Source organism: Podarcis vaucheri (assembly GCF_965113315.1).
Source record: "Podarcis vaucheri genome assembly, chromosome: 2".
NCBI classification, from domain to species: Eukaryota; Metazoa; Chordata; class Lepidosauria; order Squamata; family Lacertidae; genus Podarcis; species Podarcis vaucheri.
In genome coordinates, this window is record NC_138760.1 from 28,290,996 (window position 1) to 28,308,851 (window position 17,856).

General features: G+C 44.9%; 1 protein-coding gene across 1 annotated transcript in view; it reads right to left on the bottom strand.

The window, feature by feature from the left end:
• Positions 1-17,856, bottom strand: part of RGS9 (regulator of G protein signaling 9) — a 67,315-nt gene that overhangs the window by 15,307 nt on the left and 34,152 nt on the right. Inside the window, exons 10-16 of the mRNA XM_082212491.1 lie at positions 15,722-15,751; positions 12,943-13,004; positions 10,921-11,034; positions 8,682-8,797; positions 7,989-8,076; positions 6,986-7,124; positions 4,584-4,672 (exon numbers count right to left, since the gene is read on the bottom strand). Of these exons, the coding sequence (XP_082068617.1) occupies positions 4,584-4,672; positions 6,986-7,124; positions 7,989-8,076; positions 8,682-8,797; positions 10,921-11,034; positions 12,943-13,004; positions 15,722-15,751 (638 nt within the window). The remainder of the gene's footprint in view (positions 1-4,583; positions 4,673-6,985; positions 7,125-7,988; positions 8,077-8,681; positions 8,798-10,920; positions 11,035-12,942; positions 13,005-15,721; positions 15,752-17,856) is intronic.

Genomic DNA, 17,856 nt, shown 5'->3' on the forward strand with positions numbered 1-17,856 from the left:
ATCTAAAAATTATCTAGGATAGCCAGCAAGGGAGCATAGTAGAAATATCCTAGAATTCCTTGATAGGCCTGTCAACAAGCTTGAGATAAAAGGTAAAGGGACCCCTGACCATTAGGTCCAGTCTTGACCGACTCTGGGGTTGCGGTGCTCATCTCGCTTTATTGGCCGAGGGAGCCGGCGTACAGCTTCCGGGTCATGTGGCCAGAATGACTAAGCCACTTCTGGCGAACCAGAGCAGCGCACGGAAACGCCGTTTACCTTCCCGCTGGAGAGGTACCTATTTATCTACTTGCACTTTGACGTGCTTTCGAACTGCTAGGTTGGCAGGAGCAGGGACCGAGCAACGGGAGCTCACCCCATCGCAGGGATTTGAACTGCCAACCTTCTGATCGGCAAGTCCTAGGCTCTGTGGTTTAACCCACAGTGCTAACCCGCACCCCAAGCTTGAGATAGTGACCTCTAATTGTTCTCTGTGTGTATGTGTGTGTACATTTCAGGACTTGTCCCCCAATGCAAACCCCTTCCTAAGATATGATTACTGATTCTACAGATACGTGCTCCCTAAATCTTAAGCAAAACATTTTAAAAAGCAAGCGCTTCTGTTATTAACGCTAGCAACCAAACTCCATTTGGGAGGAACAAGATCTCTCCTTAGATTTTCAGCCTGCAAGTGCTTTCAGAGATATATTCATGGCTGAAAGATGGTAGCAGATCACTCTCTCAGCTTTACACACACCTGCTCTGTGCCACCACTTCATTCTGTACCTGCAAATTATTCCAAAGTGCGGTTGAATGCTGTCTGCAGCATTCTGGTTATGTGCGAAGCCTTTTCAGAAGCACTTCACAGCAAACACGACTACATTTGCGAGTGCTACTTGCAAAACTGCGCAACATAGCAGTGTTTGAAAATCGCATTGGTGGCAGCCAGGTATTTTAGAGAGCTGCAGGCTGCACACACTTCAGAGTTCAAGTATGACTGGACTTAACTGTCCAGGGGTCCTTTACCTTTTCCCTTTACACCTTGTTAAAATGCAGATAGAATGTGGCATTTGCAAACATCCTGAAACAGGCATATGAAATTCTCTTTGTGAGACTTTGGTAACTGGGAAGTATATATATATAAAAGACCTAGACTAAGTTCCATCTACCTCACTGACACACACACACACCAAATGACAGTGTGGTCCCAGAATAAGAGAGCCAAATCCATTGGTGGGAAGGGAAGGCAGGGAGGCAACATTTCGATTAAAGTCAATGAGATTTGTCAGGGAACTGCCATTGGCTCAGAGGCAAGAAATAGAAGGGCAGTTGTGTTACAGGGAGCCTCCAAAAATCTTGCGAAGCAGTTCCTCTTCCGGGGAGGAGGAAACCCCAACCTCCAGTGGGGAAGAGGTGCAAGGACCAGAGGATGCCAGTGGGAGCCTTAACACTGCTCCTGAGCAAGCCGGACAGGAGGGAAACACGCCTTTGCCATCACCCATCCTGCGCAGTAGTCTGAGGCGCAGAGAGGGGCGGAGACGGTTGGGGGTAACAGAACTCTTATGTTGGGGGAGTTCCAAAAGAAGACCACTCCCAGATTCTGCTAGCGGTTGAGCCAGACATGAGCTTTGGGGCTCTTCACTGTAAATAGTTTGCACCAAAATAAAGCCTGTAAAACACAGGTCGGAGTCCTGCCTGGTTACTCTCGAGCAACCGCAACAGCCACCTGACAGGATTACTTTGGAGGAGTGTACCATATATGGCAAGAACATGCTACTGCTGTGAATGAGATATCTTGTTCATTTCTCAATTCAGGATTAAAAGGTTGTTATGTGAATTGGGGGCCGGGATACTTCTAACTCACAAAGGAAGTCTACAGACAATGACCATTTTGCGTGGGTGTCCCATTCCTGGCCCCTGTGCATGCCAGCAGACCAGGTATAAGTATCCCCACCCCACATCCGAAAGGATCCGTGCCTTGGCAATTGCTTGGATGAGGACAATGTTGAGTGGACAACATGAGATGCATCAAATCCACTTTAAACTACCATGTGTGCACAGCCTTTATGCACTTAATGAAGGAAACACTGGCCTTGCCACAACAAACACAATTGCCACATAAAAAGCGGAGCAGTCCTAAAAAATAAAAACACTCAAAAGATTATACACAGAATATTCAAACACATGCTTAATCTGGGTTCCCTAGAATCTGGTTTTGATTAAACTACGGCAATTCTCTGTCTAGACAAATATTATACAGGGTAACGTTGAACTCTCTCTCCTGCTAAGAGACAGAACCCAAGACTCGCATTCTTAGTGCAGATCCAAATGTTATCAAGCAGGGAGATGAGATCGATATCTAGTCCTCTGAACCCTTTGTTAATTTATGGGAAGCCACATTGCCCATTCTAACTGCTGTTAACAGAGGGATATAACACATGTTTCCATTTGAGTGTATACACACGGAAGTAAGAACTGTGTCTTAGAACACAGAGAGCCACAGAGCAAGGGAGGGGGCTCAAATATTGCTGACTTTCCTCACAACCTGCCCAAAGACTAGAAAGTCCAGCTTGGGGACAGCCCAGGGAAAAGGGTGAGGAGAAGCAGCAGGCAGGAGAAGCGCTTCTTCATTGGGTAATATATTTCTATGTTGGTTTTCATAGCAAAAGGCAGCTACAGCTACCTTCTGTTTCTCCCTTGATGTAGCCCAAGGGTAGGCAACCTAAGGTCAGGGGGCCGGATCCGGCCCGATCGCCTTCTCAATCCAACCCATGGATGATCAGGGAATCAGTGTGTTTTTACATGAGTAGAATGTGTCCTTTTATTTAAAATGCATCTCTGGGTTATTTTGGGGGGCTGCCTGGTGTTTTTACAGTGGTACTTTGGGTTACAGATGCTACAGGCTACAGACGCTTCAGGTTACAGACTCCGCTAACCCAGAAATAGTACCTCGGGTTAAGAACTTTGCTTCAGGATGAGAACAGAAATCGTGCGGCGGCAGCAGGAGGCCCCATCAGCTAAAGTTGTACCTCAGGTTAAGGACAGTTTCAGATCAAGAACAGACCTCCGGAACGAATTAAGTTCTTAACCCGAGGTACCATTGTACATGAGTAGAATGTGTGCTTTTATTTAAAATGCATCTCTGGGTTATTTGTGGGGTATAGGAATTCATTCATTCCCCCCCCCCCCGCAAAAAAAAATAATAGTTCAGCCCTCCACATAGTCTGAGGGATGGTGGACCGGCCCACGGCTGAAAAAGGTTGCTGACCCCTGATGTAGCCCTATGTCATTCTACACTAGGGATGGGGGGGGGGTTGAGAGAGTTTCGATTCAGTTCTCATTTAAAGGTGAATCTACCTAATTCATGCTTTCTGAACTCAACACACCAAAACCCAGCCGCCTTTCAAAATTTGCACTTCCCGTGATCTTGCAATTCAGAAAGCAGCTTACTAAAAACACGCACAGCGAAACTGCATGCAAAAAACAAATAAAGCTCTGCTGCAACAGCAACAAAAGTGGGTGGAGAGGTGGGAAGGAAACAGTTTTCCTAAAGAAGCAGTCGGAATACAGTGGTACCTCGGGTTACGGATGCTTCAGGTTACAGGCGCTTCGGGTTACAGACTCCGCTAACCCAGAAATAGTACCTTGGGTTAAGAACTTTGCTTCAGGATGAGAACAGAAATTGTGCTCCAGTGGCGCAGCAGCAGCGGGAGGCCCTATTACCTAAAGTGGTGCTTCAGGTTAAGAACAGTTTCAGGTTAAGAACGGGCCTCTGGAACGAATTAAGTATTTAACCCGAGGTACCACTGTATTTCAAAAGCTTGCTGGAAACGAGTCGCCTTGTTCTCCCATCTGAAGCAGCAAAGGAGGAGGGCGGTTTGAGGGAACCTTAAAGGTAAAGACAAACACGTCCTTGAGAGAAACTGCATCATGTTATTCACCTGTAGGGTGAGCTCTCAGCTTTGCAGTTTGTGTGAGAGTTGCACATTCCAGAAGGCAGAAGGCTAAGCCAGCCACTAGTCTTGTCTTCTGCGCCACATGTCAGCAGGCTGCCTGGCCTGTAGGGAACCCCTGTTTCTCAGACCCAGCCAGCCCCTTCTGCAACATGAGGGTAAACATATAGGCCTACTACACAAGGATGCTAGTAAGGACCTCGAGAACATGCCCTTCAAGCAGCTTGGGAAACCACTCAATGAATACATGACTGCTGCTAATATTAACAACTCTTCTTATTGCTGCTGCTCAATAAACCAGCTTCAGGAGCCTGCAGACGAGGCTTACCATAGGGTGGTTTCCATAACAACCAACAGCAGTGCAAGGTACAGCTGTTTCTGTCCAGCTACGCTTTAAAGAAAGAGGGGAATGTGGCGCAGGCTAGTGGCCAGAGGAAACTCCTGTTAGGGCAAAAGGCTTTTCCACAATAGCTGATCCTTCTTGGAAGCGAAGCATCTGCAGACTCCAAAATGAGGGGTTATCTGCCTGTCCCGCCCAACATGAAAAAACCCACTTTAAATTATGCAAATGCCTAAATCACAGTAGTTTTTGCTCAGGCCCTCGTTTAAACCAACAGCAAATAACCCGCAATTAAACCCTAACCGGCTTGCCTTTTCTTCACGGCGGCTTCTTGCGGCACAATTGCCTTGGACAGTATTTCCTTGTATATCGGAGACTTTAAATAGCGACCGAACGAATCCTACTGGGGAGAAGGAAAGGGGAAACGGTAGTTATAGATTACAAGCATCCTAATTAAAATCATCTCTCCTTACAGCTGTTTGGGAGTCAAAGTGGCGGGTGGGGGGTGGGCGGGTGCAAGGGAAGAGAATAATGTCGCCCAAGAGCACAACGGAACATCTCTTCTCCACATTACATATGTGTTATGAAAACCACTGGTTAAATTAACGCCCATGTGGTTAGAAATATGTGGCCAGAGCACTCAGTAAGAGATGGGGGAGAGATTCTCATCCTAGGAAGGAAAAAACATCACATACGCTCCAAGCTTCAAGTGTGCATTTCGGCCATTCAAAGCCAGCGAAAGGAAGTGGGAATTGTATTATTAAAGGGTATATATGCTATGACTCCTTGAAGGCTATGGCCTGATATACCTCGAGTCACCCAGAGCTACTATATTATGTAAGCAACTTTGCAGGGCACATACCCTAAGTGTGGTGGGATTACCTAACTGAGATTGGAAGACGTAAGATGGTCCTAACAACAACAACAACAACAACAACAACAATAATAATAATAATTTATTATTTATTATTTATACCCCGCCCATCTGGCTGGGCTTCCCCTGCCACTCTGGGCGGCTTCCAAAAAAATATTAAAATACTGTAATACATCAAACATTAAAAGCTTCCCTAAACAGGGCTGCCTTCAGATGTCTTGTAAAAGTCTGGTAGTTGTTGTTCTCTTTGACATCTGGTGGGAGGACGTTCCACAGGGCAGGTGCCACTACCGAGAAGGCCCTCTGCCTGGTTCCTTGTAACTTGGCTTCTCGCAGTGAGGGAACCGCCAGAAGGCCCTCGGCACTGGACCTCAGTGTCCGGGTAGAACGATGGGGGTGGAGACGCTCCTTCAGATATACTGGGCCGAGGCCGTTTAGGGCTTTAAAGGTCAGCACCAACACTTTGAATTGTGCTCGGAAACGCTGCTGCCGTTTGGGCTAGATGGCTTTCTGGTTTCTTCGATCTTTTGGATCTATTGTTCTTGTAACGACACATCATTTTGCCACCATCTGCCCCAACACATTTCAAATCACATTATCAAACTTGCTGGGGCGGAGAGGGGAGGACAAATGTTGTGGTTAAACTATTTTGCTTCCTCCATCCATCTCCTGTGTCAAGCTGCAGTCGGTGTCAGCTGAAATTAAGTTTCCTGTGGTTGCATTACATTTTCTGAAAGCACACTAAGAGGCTTTAAAGTCTTCTGAGAAAGCTGAACCCCAGAGAAATAAGTTGACTATTGAACTGAATGCTACCTTTGCAACCTTCTTCTTTGGCCACTGCTTCTGTAATGTTATGAGGTCGGCCAAACAGGAAAGGAGGCAGGTATGCCTTCATCTGGAAAAGAGTACTCAGGGATGGGAAAGGGGGTGTTCGCACATAACGCTAAGTCTTGTTTTAACCATTGCTTGCTCAGCAAACCACAAGTCATCCCATAGACGGTGAATGAAGGGCTATAGCTCAGGAGAAAAGCTGCTTTGCACCTGAAATCCCAGAGAGCTGCTGTCAATTAGTTTAGATCACGCTGAGTTAGATGGACCAACGGTTTGAAATGGCATAAGACAGCTTCCTACGTAGATGAGCAAACAAGTCATGTTTCATTTCCCCGAAGCTTTAGTGTGTTTTTCAGCTGCTCCAGCCTTGTGCCTCTGCAGCTTAGCAAGCATCTGAGGTAGGGTGGCCAAGGCTAAACCATAGTTAAAACGAGCCATGGTTTGTAAGCCAACACCATACCATGGCTTCACATAATGGATTCCATTAGAAAATAAACCATGATTAGTCTGTTAGACTGGGTTTAGATGTTCAAACAGAAGTCACAGTTCAGTCAAAGAAACGATGGGTTTGGTTTAAGTGCAGACGGGGCCACTTTATAGGAAAATGCCAGAGAAATTAAGAACTGCAGCTCTGTTATACAAAAGATCAAAGCTATCCTGTTTTGTTTTCTAATTTCAAAAATACTGCCATTGTATACTTTGGGCATTCTTAGATCTTACATAATTTTATTCTGCATAAATACTATATTAGTTTCTCCCTCATCAAAGTGTAGCTTTGATTATTTTTGCATGGCCAAAATAAGGGCCGAGTCAACCCCAAAAGGAGGTGTCCCAAGACTGTCACAAAAAGATTATTTCATGTGTTTTCTTCAAACTTCACCAGGGTAGATTTGGACAACAGGCAAATACTGCTTCTCTCAAAAAGGCTTGGGTGGGAGTGATGGCGATGCCACTTGAATAACTGGGAAGGACAGCCAGCCAGAATTAATAAGCAAAAAACCAACAAACCTTCTTCATCAGCATATAAATGTGAGTCTGTGCGGCATCTAAGACATAGCGATGAGGGTGTTTGAGGCCTCTGACCGTGATGCCCATAGTGGTGCCGTCAATATTGATCCAGCGCCTGGCTCCAGGTGCCAAGAAGGTCCTGAAATCGAAAATGAAAATAAAGGGGATTAAAATAAAGCTGGTGAAGAAAGGCTGTAGGGCCATACTTCCTGTTTGAGGCAGCTCTAAATGTTCTCCTGTTGACCGACAGAATGCAATTCTTACTCTTTGACGTGAACAGGTATCACTAAAGGTCTCCTGTTATCTCGGATGCTGCACATGTACCTAATGATGTGTAGCTTTAATGCCACCAGTCCTCCACTGGAACCACTCCAGTGGCTCCAGCTGACATTTCACTTAGGATACAGTGGTACCTCGGGTTAAGAACTTAATTCATTCTAGAGGTCCGTTCTTAACCTGAAACAGTTAACCTGAGGCGTGCTTTCGCTAATGGGGCCTTCTGCTGCCACTGTGCCACTGGCGTGCAATTTCCATTCTTATCCTGGGGCAAAGTTGTTAACCTGGAGCAACCACTTCCAGGTCAGCGGAGTTTGTAACCCAAAGCGTTTGTAACCCGAAGCGTCTGTAACCCAAGGTACCACTGTATTCTAAAGACTCCTCAGTGCAAAAGTCTCAGGCCATGTAGATAGTCTTCCAGCGCTAGAAAGAAGAATGTTCTGGCATGGCAAATGTGCTTACAATCATATTCTTAAGATGAATTTGTGTGACCCTTCTTCTCCCCCTAAAGTAGCTTTTTTTTTCATCTATCATGTGGCAGAAATCTATGTGCAACTAGGTCACATAAAGACTTCTGCATGGATTTACCAGTGCTTTGAAATCCTACTAAAAACATGAAAGAAATTGCAACTCAGCGTTTCGTTTCATTATTTTTTTTACAAAAACTGGTACAATGTAGGAAAAGGACACCAGGGAAAATTTTTGTAACACTATACACTGTGCTCACTTGTAAATTTCTTCTGCTTTTTCTTTCACCTTGGATTGGTCTCCATACTTCAGATCTTCACAAGCTTCCCAAAATCCCAGATTCTCCCCTGAATTAAAAGAGAAAGGAAAATAATCCTGTGTGATATATAATGTTTTAAGTCAACAGCCTAAATCGGCTGAACGTGATTCTAGTGTGGTGATACAAGGGGGAACCCTGAATTGGCTCTTCTAGGAGCAGGTGCAGAGATTTTCTTATTTCCTCCTCATGGAAAGTTGCCCTTCCCAGAATTTTTGCTTTTGCACAAATGTCAGAAGTATGGGAGCTTTCTCTGTCTTTGTATCTGGGCATACTACTTCTTGCCCTATTCATTTGTGGCCTTGCAGATACAGAGAAGATCTACAATATGCAAAAAGCTTTGCGTTTTCAAGCCCTTTTAATACATCACACCAGCCCCTTTGTGGCGGCAGGCTTTGCATTGTTTTATGTCTTGAGCCACTTGGATGTAAAGCCATGGGCAAAAGCTATAATGGACAGATTTGTACTCTTTGCACTGTTACCTCAGGGCACCTCATCTATTGTAAAGGGAGAAAGGAAGCATTTTTTTGGAAAATGAGATTCATCTCAGGGGAGCCACATATGACATCTAAGTCCTCCAGCACTTTAAAGAGGAGGTAGAGAGGTGGAAAAGCAGAGACACAATTTCACACCCACCGCTGAACTCTTTCTTCAGGAACAGCTGGAAGTTCTGGCGGCCTTTGGGATCCCTCATCAGCTCGCTAAAATTGAAGGCCCATCTCTCCACTCGTGATTTGGTGGGGATTTCCACCCTGCAGAAGTTTAATGGCAAAGAGGTTGCACTGTTTCTTTCTGAAATCATTTCCTGTGAGATTCAGTCTATCTATTTGTGTGCTTTAATAGAAAGCAGAAGCCCCGTGCGCAGGCACACACCCACACCCACCACACAAACACACACACACACACACACACACACTCCACACATACCAGGTTGACAGCGTAGAGATTTCCCCTCTGCTTTCCAATACACCACAATGAGCTCTCGAGTCCAAGTAACTAGTAATTAAGCATTGTTGAATATAGCAGGATAATAATAATAATAATAATAATAATAATAATAATAATAATAATAATTTATACCCCGCCCATCTGGCTGGGTCCCCCCAGCCACTCTGGGCAGCTTCCAACAAAACACTAAAATACAATAACCTATTAAACATTAAAAGCTTCCCTAAACAGGGCTGCCTTTAGATGTCTTCTAAAAGTCTGGTAGTTATTTTTCTCTTTGACATCTGGTGGGAGGACGTTCCACAGGGCAGGTGCCACTACCGAGAAGGCCCTCTGCCTGGTTCCCTGTAGCTTTGCTTCTCGCAATGAGGGAACCGCCAGAAGGCCCTCGGTGCTGGACCTCAGTTTCCAGGCAGAACAATGGAGCTGGACCGAGGCCGTTTATACACAAAGCGTCTGATTCTAATTCGATTCATAATGCAATAGCTTCACTGAGCGGGTATTATTGATTCCCATTGTCCAACGACAAAGCACGAATCCTAATTACATTTTGGAGAAGGCACACCCTAACAAGGAGGCATATATTTGCGTTGGCACCTGCAACTAACACCAGAGCATGCTCAGATCAGCTCTTCACCCAGGGTGAGAAGTGTGCAGCCCTAGACCTAACCTCCTGTAGGTGGCAACAGGGGAGAGCCAGGAAAGAAGGCCAAACAGAGAGGATGCAGTTTGTCTCACCTGTGTTTAGCTCTGGTCTCGTCCACTTTTGCCAACCACTGGTTTCAGCTACTTTCCACCACTGACTCTGACTCTGTCCACCAACAGCATGGCTGTCAACAGATTATTCCTGACACAGCATAGTTCTCAATAACAACAACAACAAAGATTCTGCACCCCTCTCTTAGGCCAACATTCATGAGGCTTGAAGCAGCTCTTTTTGAAAACAGGTTTGTAATGGGAAGGTAAAACCTATCTCGGTCAGGAATGCTCATCCGTGTTACAAATGCCTCTCCTCTGCTTTCCAAAGACACATTTTCCAAAACCAGGGGTCTGCAACCTTTAAGACAAAAAGAGCCACTTGGACCCGTTTCTGAAGGAAAAAAAAAACTGGGAGCCGCAAAACTTGTCAGTATAAAAATAACTTTTTTGATTATTTCTTTGTTTGACCCCTCAGAATTACTCCTCCTCATAGAAATAAACGTTAAATTAACAAGTTACCTTTTGTGTGTGTGTTGTTCACTCCCCTTCAAAACAGTGACCAGCGTACATGCCCCCTTTCAATGTAGTGACCAGCGTACATGCCCCTTACAATGTAGCGGGCGGGCAGGAAGGACCCTTACAATGTAGCGGGTCAGGACGGTGCGTGACTAACGCATGCACCGCCCCCATGCGACGTCACAGCCAGTACAGCGTCCGCCACAGTGGGGAGTGTCGGGGCACACAATGCGCCTCCCCCCTCGCTAGTATCCACCCCGGAGCCGCGGCAAAGGTGTAAAAGAGCCACATGCGGCTCCAGAGCCGCGGGTTGCAGACCCCTGTCCAAAACAATGTACTGTAAAAACCGAAACACAGTCATCCTTCAAAATGCACACTTGTTCTTCAGCCAAGTAACGTGAATATAATGCATATAATGGAGATAAAGTGTTCATTATATAAGGGGAAATTGCTTTGCCAAAAAAAAAAGTGTATATCAAGCAAAATTGCACAGAAACATACGTAAGGAGAATTTTGCACAAAAAAGGCTGGTGAATTTTCATGTGAACTTTAAAAAAATAAAAAAATAAAATCTCAAACTGATGTGGAAATGTGGAGAATTGTGCTTAAGATTGGGAAAATGAGAGCCTAAGAGAAACTGAAACTGACAGATTCACCCCTGCTTAGGTAAAGTCACTGTAACTCACAAAATGAATGTAAATGTAGTACATACAGCTTTGCATTGTAATCCCAAAAGTCAACCTCATCTGAGATCCAGGGGTTGCTGGGGAGGCATCCTGAGATTATGCAGTCATTGGAGCGGAACTGTTCACAGTACTTCACAATTCTGAAAACATTGGAGATGAAAACAAGGGGATCATCTGTGGGCAACATCATAAACAGCACGGTAGGGAGGAAACTACGAATGACTTCAACGACTGCACAAGATGAAGGACGTTCTGTGCTGTGAATTATAACACTTGGAACCTTCCTACCTAGCCCAACAGTGATTTTTATACCCGTCATTCCACAAAACAGTTACAAATTTTGTGTTGGTTCTAAGCTCACTGCAGAAGAGCGAAAAGGCTGAACAATCCATTATATGCCTATGCCTATGGGGAACACATTCCAGAATATATCACCTGGCAAAGCCCAGCCTGAACTCCACCACTTTGGAACGCAGGTGAAGGATCATGGGTTTGAATGTACCCCTGAATGTATAAAAAAAACCCCCACCTATTTAGCAGAAAGCAACTACATGGAGGGAAAGTGGCGTAGCCTAGCCTTCCTGTAGATATGATAGTTTCTCTCTAGAAAGCTATTTTAACATGGGAGGTTATTAAAACCTGCAGTCTGAAGTGCCAATGTCCAGGAAGAGCTGCACCAAATGATGTTTCTAGGCAACCAGTTTGCTTAATCGTGCAATGAGTTGATGGGAGCTGGGCCTCCGTTAGCAGACACTCAACCTGGCAGGTATCCAACTTCATGTTATCTTACTTTAAAAACTCAAAAACCTGGCTGCATTCCTGGTGTTTGCATGCTTCGGTGCAGGCATGCACCTGGGCTTTTTTCAATTCAGCTATCGCTTGCTCATGCATGCCAGAAAACAGACGGCCGTTTTGGCTGAGGAGGCCAGGTGCAAAGCCGTAAAGCGATCCTGCACTTTCTTCAATAGTTGTGCAGAACAGGGAATTTGAGCAAGTGTAATCTGACGCACATCTGGTCCCCTTAGCTTTGGCTTCCCTCTAGGCTAATAGAAAGCTCCTGCTTCTAGATGCTTCTGCTGGGAAAGATTCTGTCCCCCTGCCCTTTCCCAGCCTGTGGAGGATGGGGAGCATTCGGTGGCCCAGCCTAACAAAGAGCAGGAGAGTTCAGAAGGGGAGATTCACATGGCGATGTCTCCCAGGGGCAGGCAGTGCATCAAGGCAGTGGCATAGCGTGGGGGGTGCAGGGAGGGCCGGCCGCACCGGGCGCAACATCTGGGGGGGCACTCGCATTCGCAGTGCTAAAATCAGTGCTAAAATCCACGGGTTAGGGGGCACAAATTACTTGCCTTGCCCCGGGTGCTGACAACCCATGCTACGCCACTGCATCAGGGGAAGAGAAGAGACTCCCCACTGCCCTATTCCGTTCAGGCCAGGAATTCTTGAACGGAGATGAATTCGTGAAACTTAGCCTGGAATATATGAGCCTTGGGGTCCCTTCCAACTCTACAATTCCATGGTTCTATGATGTGAGATTAGAAAGAAAGGCTTCAGGTCAGAAAGGTCAGAAAGGGCAAAGCTCAAAACAAATACCCATCCTGCCATTTCTTTTCTTTTCTTTTTTAAATAAGCATTAGCTAAATCACATTATTGAAAGTATTGAATTAGGGCTTATCCACACTGACCTTTGGGCCCACTCTTTCTAGACAGTGCCTGTGCTGTAACACTCTGTGTCGGAGCATTTTTAATTTTTACCCTGAGCTTTCCCCACAAAAACCTGCTCTTTAAAGCTGAATTGGAGCAAACATCAATTCAGGTTGTCTGTGGATTGACGTTTGCTCTGATTGAGCTTTAAAGAGTGGGTGTTCAAAGGGAAAGCTCCAGGACAAACAAACAAAAAATGGGGTGAGTGGGTGTGCTTGGACAAAAAGCTTTAAGTCACAGACTGCGCTTGGAAAGAGTGGTGGAAAAGTTAAGTGTGTGTAAGCCCTCAATCACTAATAAATGGAAGGGCATAATATGCTATGCCTTAAAACAAAGTTAGCACTTACCCTCCCAGGGAGACAGAGGACTTTACTGTGGTTTTCATTATGGCCTGCTGGTAGTACATGATCTAAGCAGGAAAACAGTTTTCATTATGTCAGCAGAACCACAGGCACTTGCGAGAAATCCTCATCCACCAAGAAGCTAGCAAGAGGTTTCCTATACCCTTATAAGAAGGGTGAGTGTCCAGAAATCAGCTTCCTGCATTGTAAAATTCTCACAATGGAAATACAAGAAGTTGAAGCAGATACCATTTGGAAGGCTCCATTCATGGAGGAGAAGGCTATCAGAAGCTACTAGGGCCTTTTAGATGTGCTTGTGGGAGCAGGGCTATTGGATTAGCTTTTGTTTCATTATGCGTTTTGTGTTCTCTGTGATCGTCGGAGGAAGGGAGGTATGCAAATTTAATAAATGATAATGTTGTTGTTGATGATGATGATCAGTGGTGTGTGGTGAAACTTTTCATAGGCGAACAGTTAGGGCCAGAGGTGCCAGTTTGTGAGGGCGATGTCACATGAGCAATGTTTTGATGTCCTGACGTTGCGCATGTGAGCATTGCGCCTCCCTCCCTAAGCTGGGCAGAAGCTTCCTGGGCTTTGGGAAGGAGGCACCACTGATTGATGATGATGGCCACATTCAACCTCCTCTGTCAGAAGAAGAAGAAGAGGAGTTTGGATTTGATATCCCGCTTTATCACTACCCGAAGGAGTCTCAAAGCGGCTAACATTCTCCTTTCCCTTCCTCCCCCACAACAAACACTCTGTGAGGTGAGTGGGGCTGAGAGACTTCAGAGAAGCGTGACTGGCCCAAGGTCACCCAGCAGCTGCATGTGGAGGAGCGGAGACGCGAACCCGGTTCACCAGATTATGAGACTACTGCTCTTAACCACTACACCACACTGGCTCTCAGAGGGAGCGTGTCCCCAAATGCCAGTTGCCAGGAATCACAGGTGGGGAGAGAGCAACAAAAACAAAAAACTCTACACTTGCACTATATAAACCCCTACTCAACAGGAAGAAATATGATTTAGAATATGAAAGACAAAAATGGAGTTTAGCGTTAGGGGTACAGATAACAAATGATATATGGGAGTCAAGTATAAAATCAACAGAAATAGCCTCTATGGAACTAAGACTAAGGCTTATTCAACAGAAAATAATATTCAGAGTCCACTGGACTCCAGCAAAATTATACCAGAAGAAAATAACAAGTGCAGACAACTGCTGGGAGTAAAAATGCGAACTTAGTACATATGTTGATTAACTGCCTGATGATAAGATCATTTTGGTGTGAGGTGAGGATATTTATAGCAAGAGTAATAAAAATAAATTGTTATTTAGGGGAATTGAATTTAATTCTAAATTATATTACGGAAATGTGGGAGATTTCAAGGGAGCAAAAAAAAATGGGTGTACCGTGCTATATTAGAAGCAAAAAAACTTGTTTTGATGAATTGGAAGAGCCGCAAAAAGATTCCATTGAGCACATGGATTGATTAGCTGCATACGAACAAATTGCATGTCGACGCAAAATAAGAACGGATAAATATGAAGAAATATGGAACGAATATTTAAGCGATAAGGCGGATATTGGTGGGAAGTACGGGGAGGAGAGAGAGGTGGGGAAATATTGTTTAAAAAGGTGTAGTCATAGGTATATGAGTGTATTCAAATTTGAATTGTCAAATTGTGTTATTGTTGTTATTATGGTTTTTGTTGGATGTGTCTTTTGCAGTTGATGTTTGTATCGAAAAAATGGTTAAATAATTTTATATTTTTTAAAGTCCTGCTTGGAGGCTTCCTGTAGGCATCTGGTGGGCCATTTTGAGAGCAAACTGCTGGACTAGATGAGCCCTTGGCCTGGTCCAGAGCAGAGCTCTTCTTCCATCCACGCATCCCCTGCTATGCAAAGAGCCCAGTCTGGGCTATTCCTACAGTCACCTCCATCTGCATCAATGTGAGGCGTGGATAGTCAAGGGGACCAACATGGGATGAAGTCACAAACACACACACTTGTGCATGGGTGGGTGAACTGTGAGGGCTGTGCTTTAGTTGACATGCAAGTGCAAATGCGCTACATGTGGTCTCAAGTTGGTAATTTGGGCTGAGCATCGGTAGCCGGGGAGTCGGGGAGCGAGGGCAAAGAGCTGTCCCTGCCATTAAACAGCATGTGTGGGCTGAGGGGTTACTGAACCTTCACCAACGATTAAATAATTTGGAATTTTATATGTTTTACCATGGCAGGGGGAGGATTTTAGATCTTCTGCACCAAGGTATCATGAAATGCTGTTGGAGGGGAAAGCTGTTACCACGCCAAGGACACAAGAGATAGAAAACCCAGATTGTAGCTCCCCAAGAATCCTTATCTGGCTGCCTGTAAAGCAGAAGTACAAATCCCTCCCTCCCGGGATCGTTAAGGACGATATTCCCTTGGAGTTGATTTGCTGGAGGCTGCATGCTGGCCTTGAATGAGACCAAAGCCCAATGGCAGATGGGGACCAGGGGTCAAAAGTGGGTGTGGCCAGCCCTCCTCTCATTCTGCCATCTTGTTTTCTTGTCATCTCTCTTTCTGCCACAGTCTTCTCTCTCCCCCACCCCCTGCCACAACATGCTGTGAGAAGTGGGAAACTCTTGCCAGCATTCATTTTCATGGGTCTACTTTGAGTAAAACTTAGTTGAAGGCTTGTGAATAAGGTTTCAAGGAAAATGAGGTTTTTACCAGGACTGTATTATTACTCGTTATTAGCAGCAACAACAATCACTGATTAATATGTGGGAAAGAAATTACCTCTCTCCTGTAAACATCCATGGTTTTTTTCTGTAAAAGAAAGGAACACGGTAGCAAAATAACAACAACAAACAACAACAACAATAATAATTGACTGGGTGTTCAAAAAAGCTGTATCTGAACAAATAGTGCATTGCTCTCTACCCAACTCACTTTAACAATTAGTGCTAAATTCAGACAAGCATCTACTGAGCCTATTTAACAAAGAGAACATTGATGTGAAGAGTTTTCCACCCGCTGTACGATTTTGTAAAGCCTAACTTTGCAGATAGCGTTGCCTGTTCCCCTCTCAGCCCATATATGTGTGTGCATTTAATTACAGGATTATTCTAATGGAGCTAATACAGATTCATTTAGGAGACAGGGATTAGATCATTCAGTATTAGTTAAAGGCGACAGGAACTGACATATTGCAAAACATAAACATAGCAATTAAAAGCCTCAGAAACAATATCTGCTGTGCTTATGCTGCTATTTAAATAGCTCAGATGATGTTATGTGTCATCCACCAGCCAGCAAGCAACTGAAAGCTAGAAATTAACTGCAGGCTGTTTGTTCCTGCAGCTCCCTTTGAAGTATCATGCCGTGACTTTGTTTGGAATAAGCAGATGGAAACAGAGGAGAGGCACGCCAAGCGAGGGCTGTCAGGAAAGCCTCCAAGTTTGGTGGAGGCCCTTTTCCTTCCATGACATCCAAGTACGCACTCAGCTCATGCCTTGCAAACCTGCCATGTGTAAGGGGCTAACTAATTATAATATGCAAATGCATGCAATAGGATGTGGGTGCCCGTTCTCTTTCTTTATTTCCTGGAAAGCCATTTGAGGGGGGTGAGGGATTTGTCAGCCAGATTTCTACTCAAAACTCCCCAACTTCTACTCCACCCACCCCGCTGGATTCCAAATGGATATTTGCATTTCATGGAAGATGGTTTTCCCAGAAAACAGCTAGAAGGGAGGGGTTTTAGCACCCGTGCTCCCCACCCCTTCAAGTGGCTTTGCTTTTTAAAGAGCAGGACTGAACTACTGTCATACACACTAGTGTGTAACATGTAGCTAGGCCCTTAATCCAATATGTAAAGGGACAGCGCTTACCAAATAAAAGCATGCAAGAATTAATCGACACAATAGCTGCTTTTAGACAATCACTGAGCATGCATGAAGCTCTGGGCACCTTGCATGTAGAACCTTCCCTGTGATTAATCACAGCCTCCCATGATGTCCAAACCAGGCACTGTAGAGAATGGCTTCCAAGCACATCTGGATTTGAAAGCCAGCTTTAAACCATTACTTAATTTCCTGGCTCAACAAGAAGCCATTAGCTATGGTTTGCTGGTTCAGATCTAGCAGGAAGCTACAGCTAACTTCAGCTTCTTGGTTTGCTTAGCTGATCTCGCAACAGAAAGAGTGGAGCGGAAGCAAAGAAGCTATGTGAAGATGTGCAGAGTTCATGCATATCCTGGTTTATTTAACCATGAGTTGACTGTCCAAACCAGGTCAATATGACATGACACCAGAAGAGCCACATAGTGTCTATATAATACCTGCACATTTTGCCCCTATGTTCAGAGACAGGTGAAATTTTCAACAGGAAAACAGCGTTTTTGGGGAAGGTTAACCTGCTTTTCCCAGTACTGCAGTCCCAAGTGATGCCAGGGCCAATTGTGGCTGTTAAAACTTTTAGGAAATGACAGCTTGCAGGTCCTGCCAATGTCTCATCTATCAACACCCTTAGTTTCTTAGTATGAAGCAGGGCTTTCTGCCAGCTGCAATGCTACAGCATAGGGAATACCAGTAGATGTTGCTTCATGCTACTGACTTCTGGAACTATGCTGTGAACACTTCAAAAGTCTGACAATCAGGAGACAATAATAAACTGTATCAAAACTTACAACTGTATGAGGACTTCTTCACAAGCTACAATTGCGCATTTGACTTTACATGTGATTTAAGTGCGCAATGCAGTGAGGAAATCTATCCCTGTGGTTGTTGATACATGTGCCTAAACTGAATGTCAAGTTCAGCAAATGGCTTGCCTGTCAATGTAGCTTGCCCAAGGCTTCTCCAATGGAGTCCTTGAGGCTGGGCAACTGTGTCAGGGGTGATGGGCAGAACTGCCCCCAAATGAAGCACATTGAT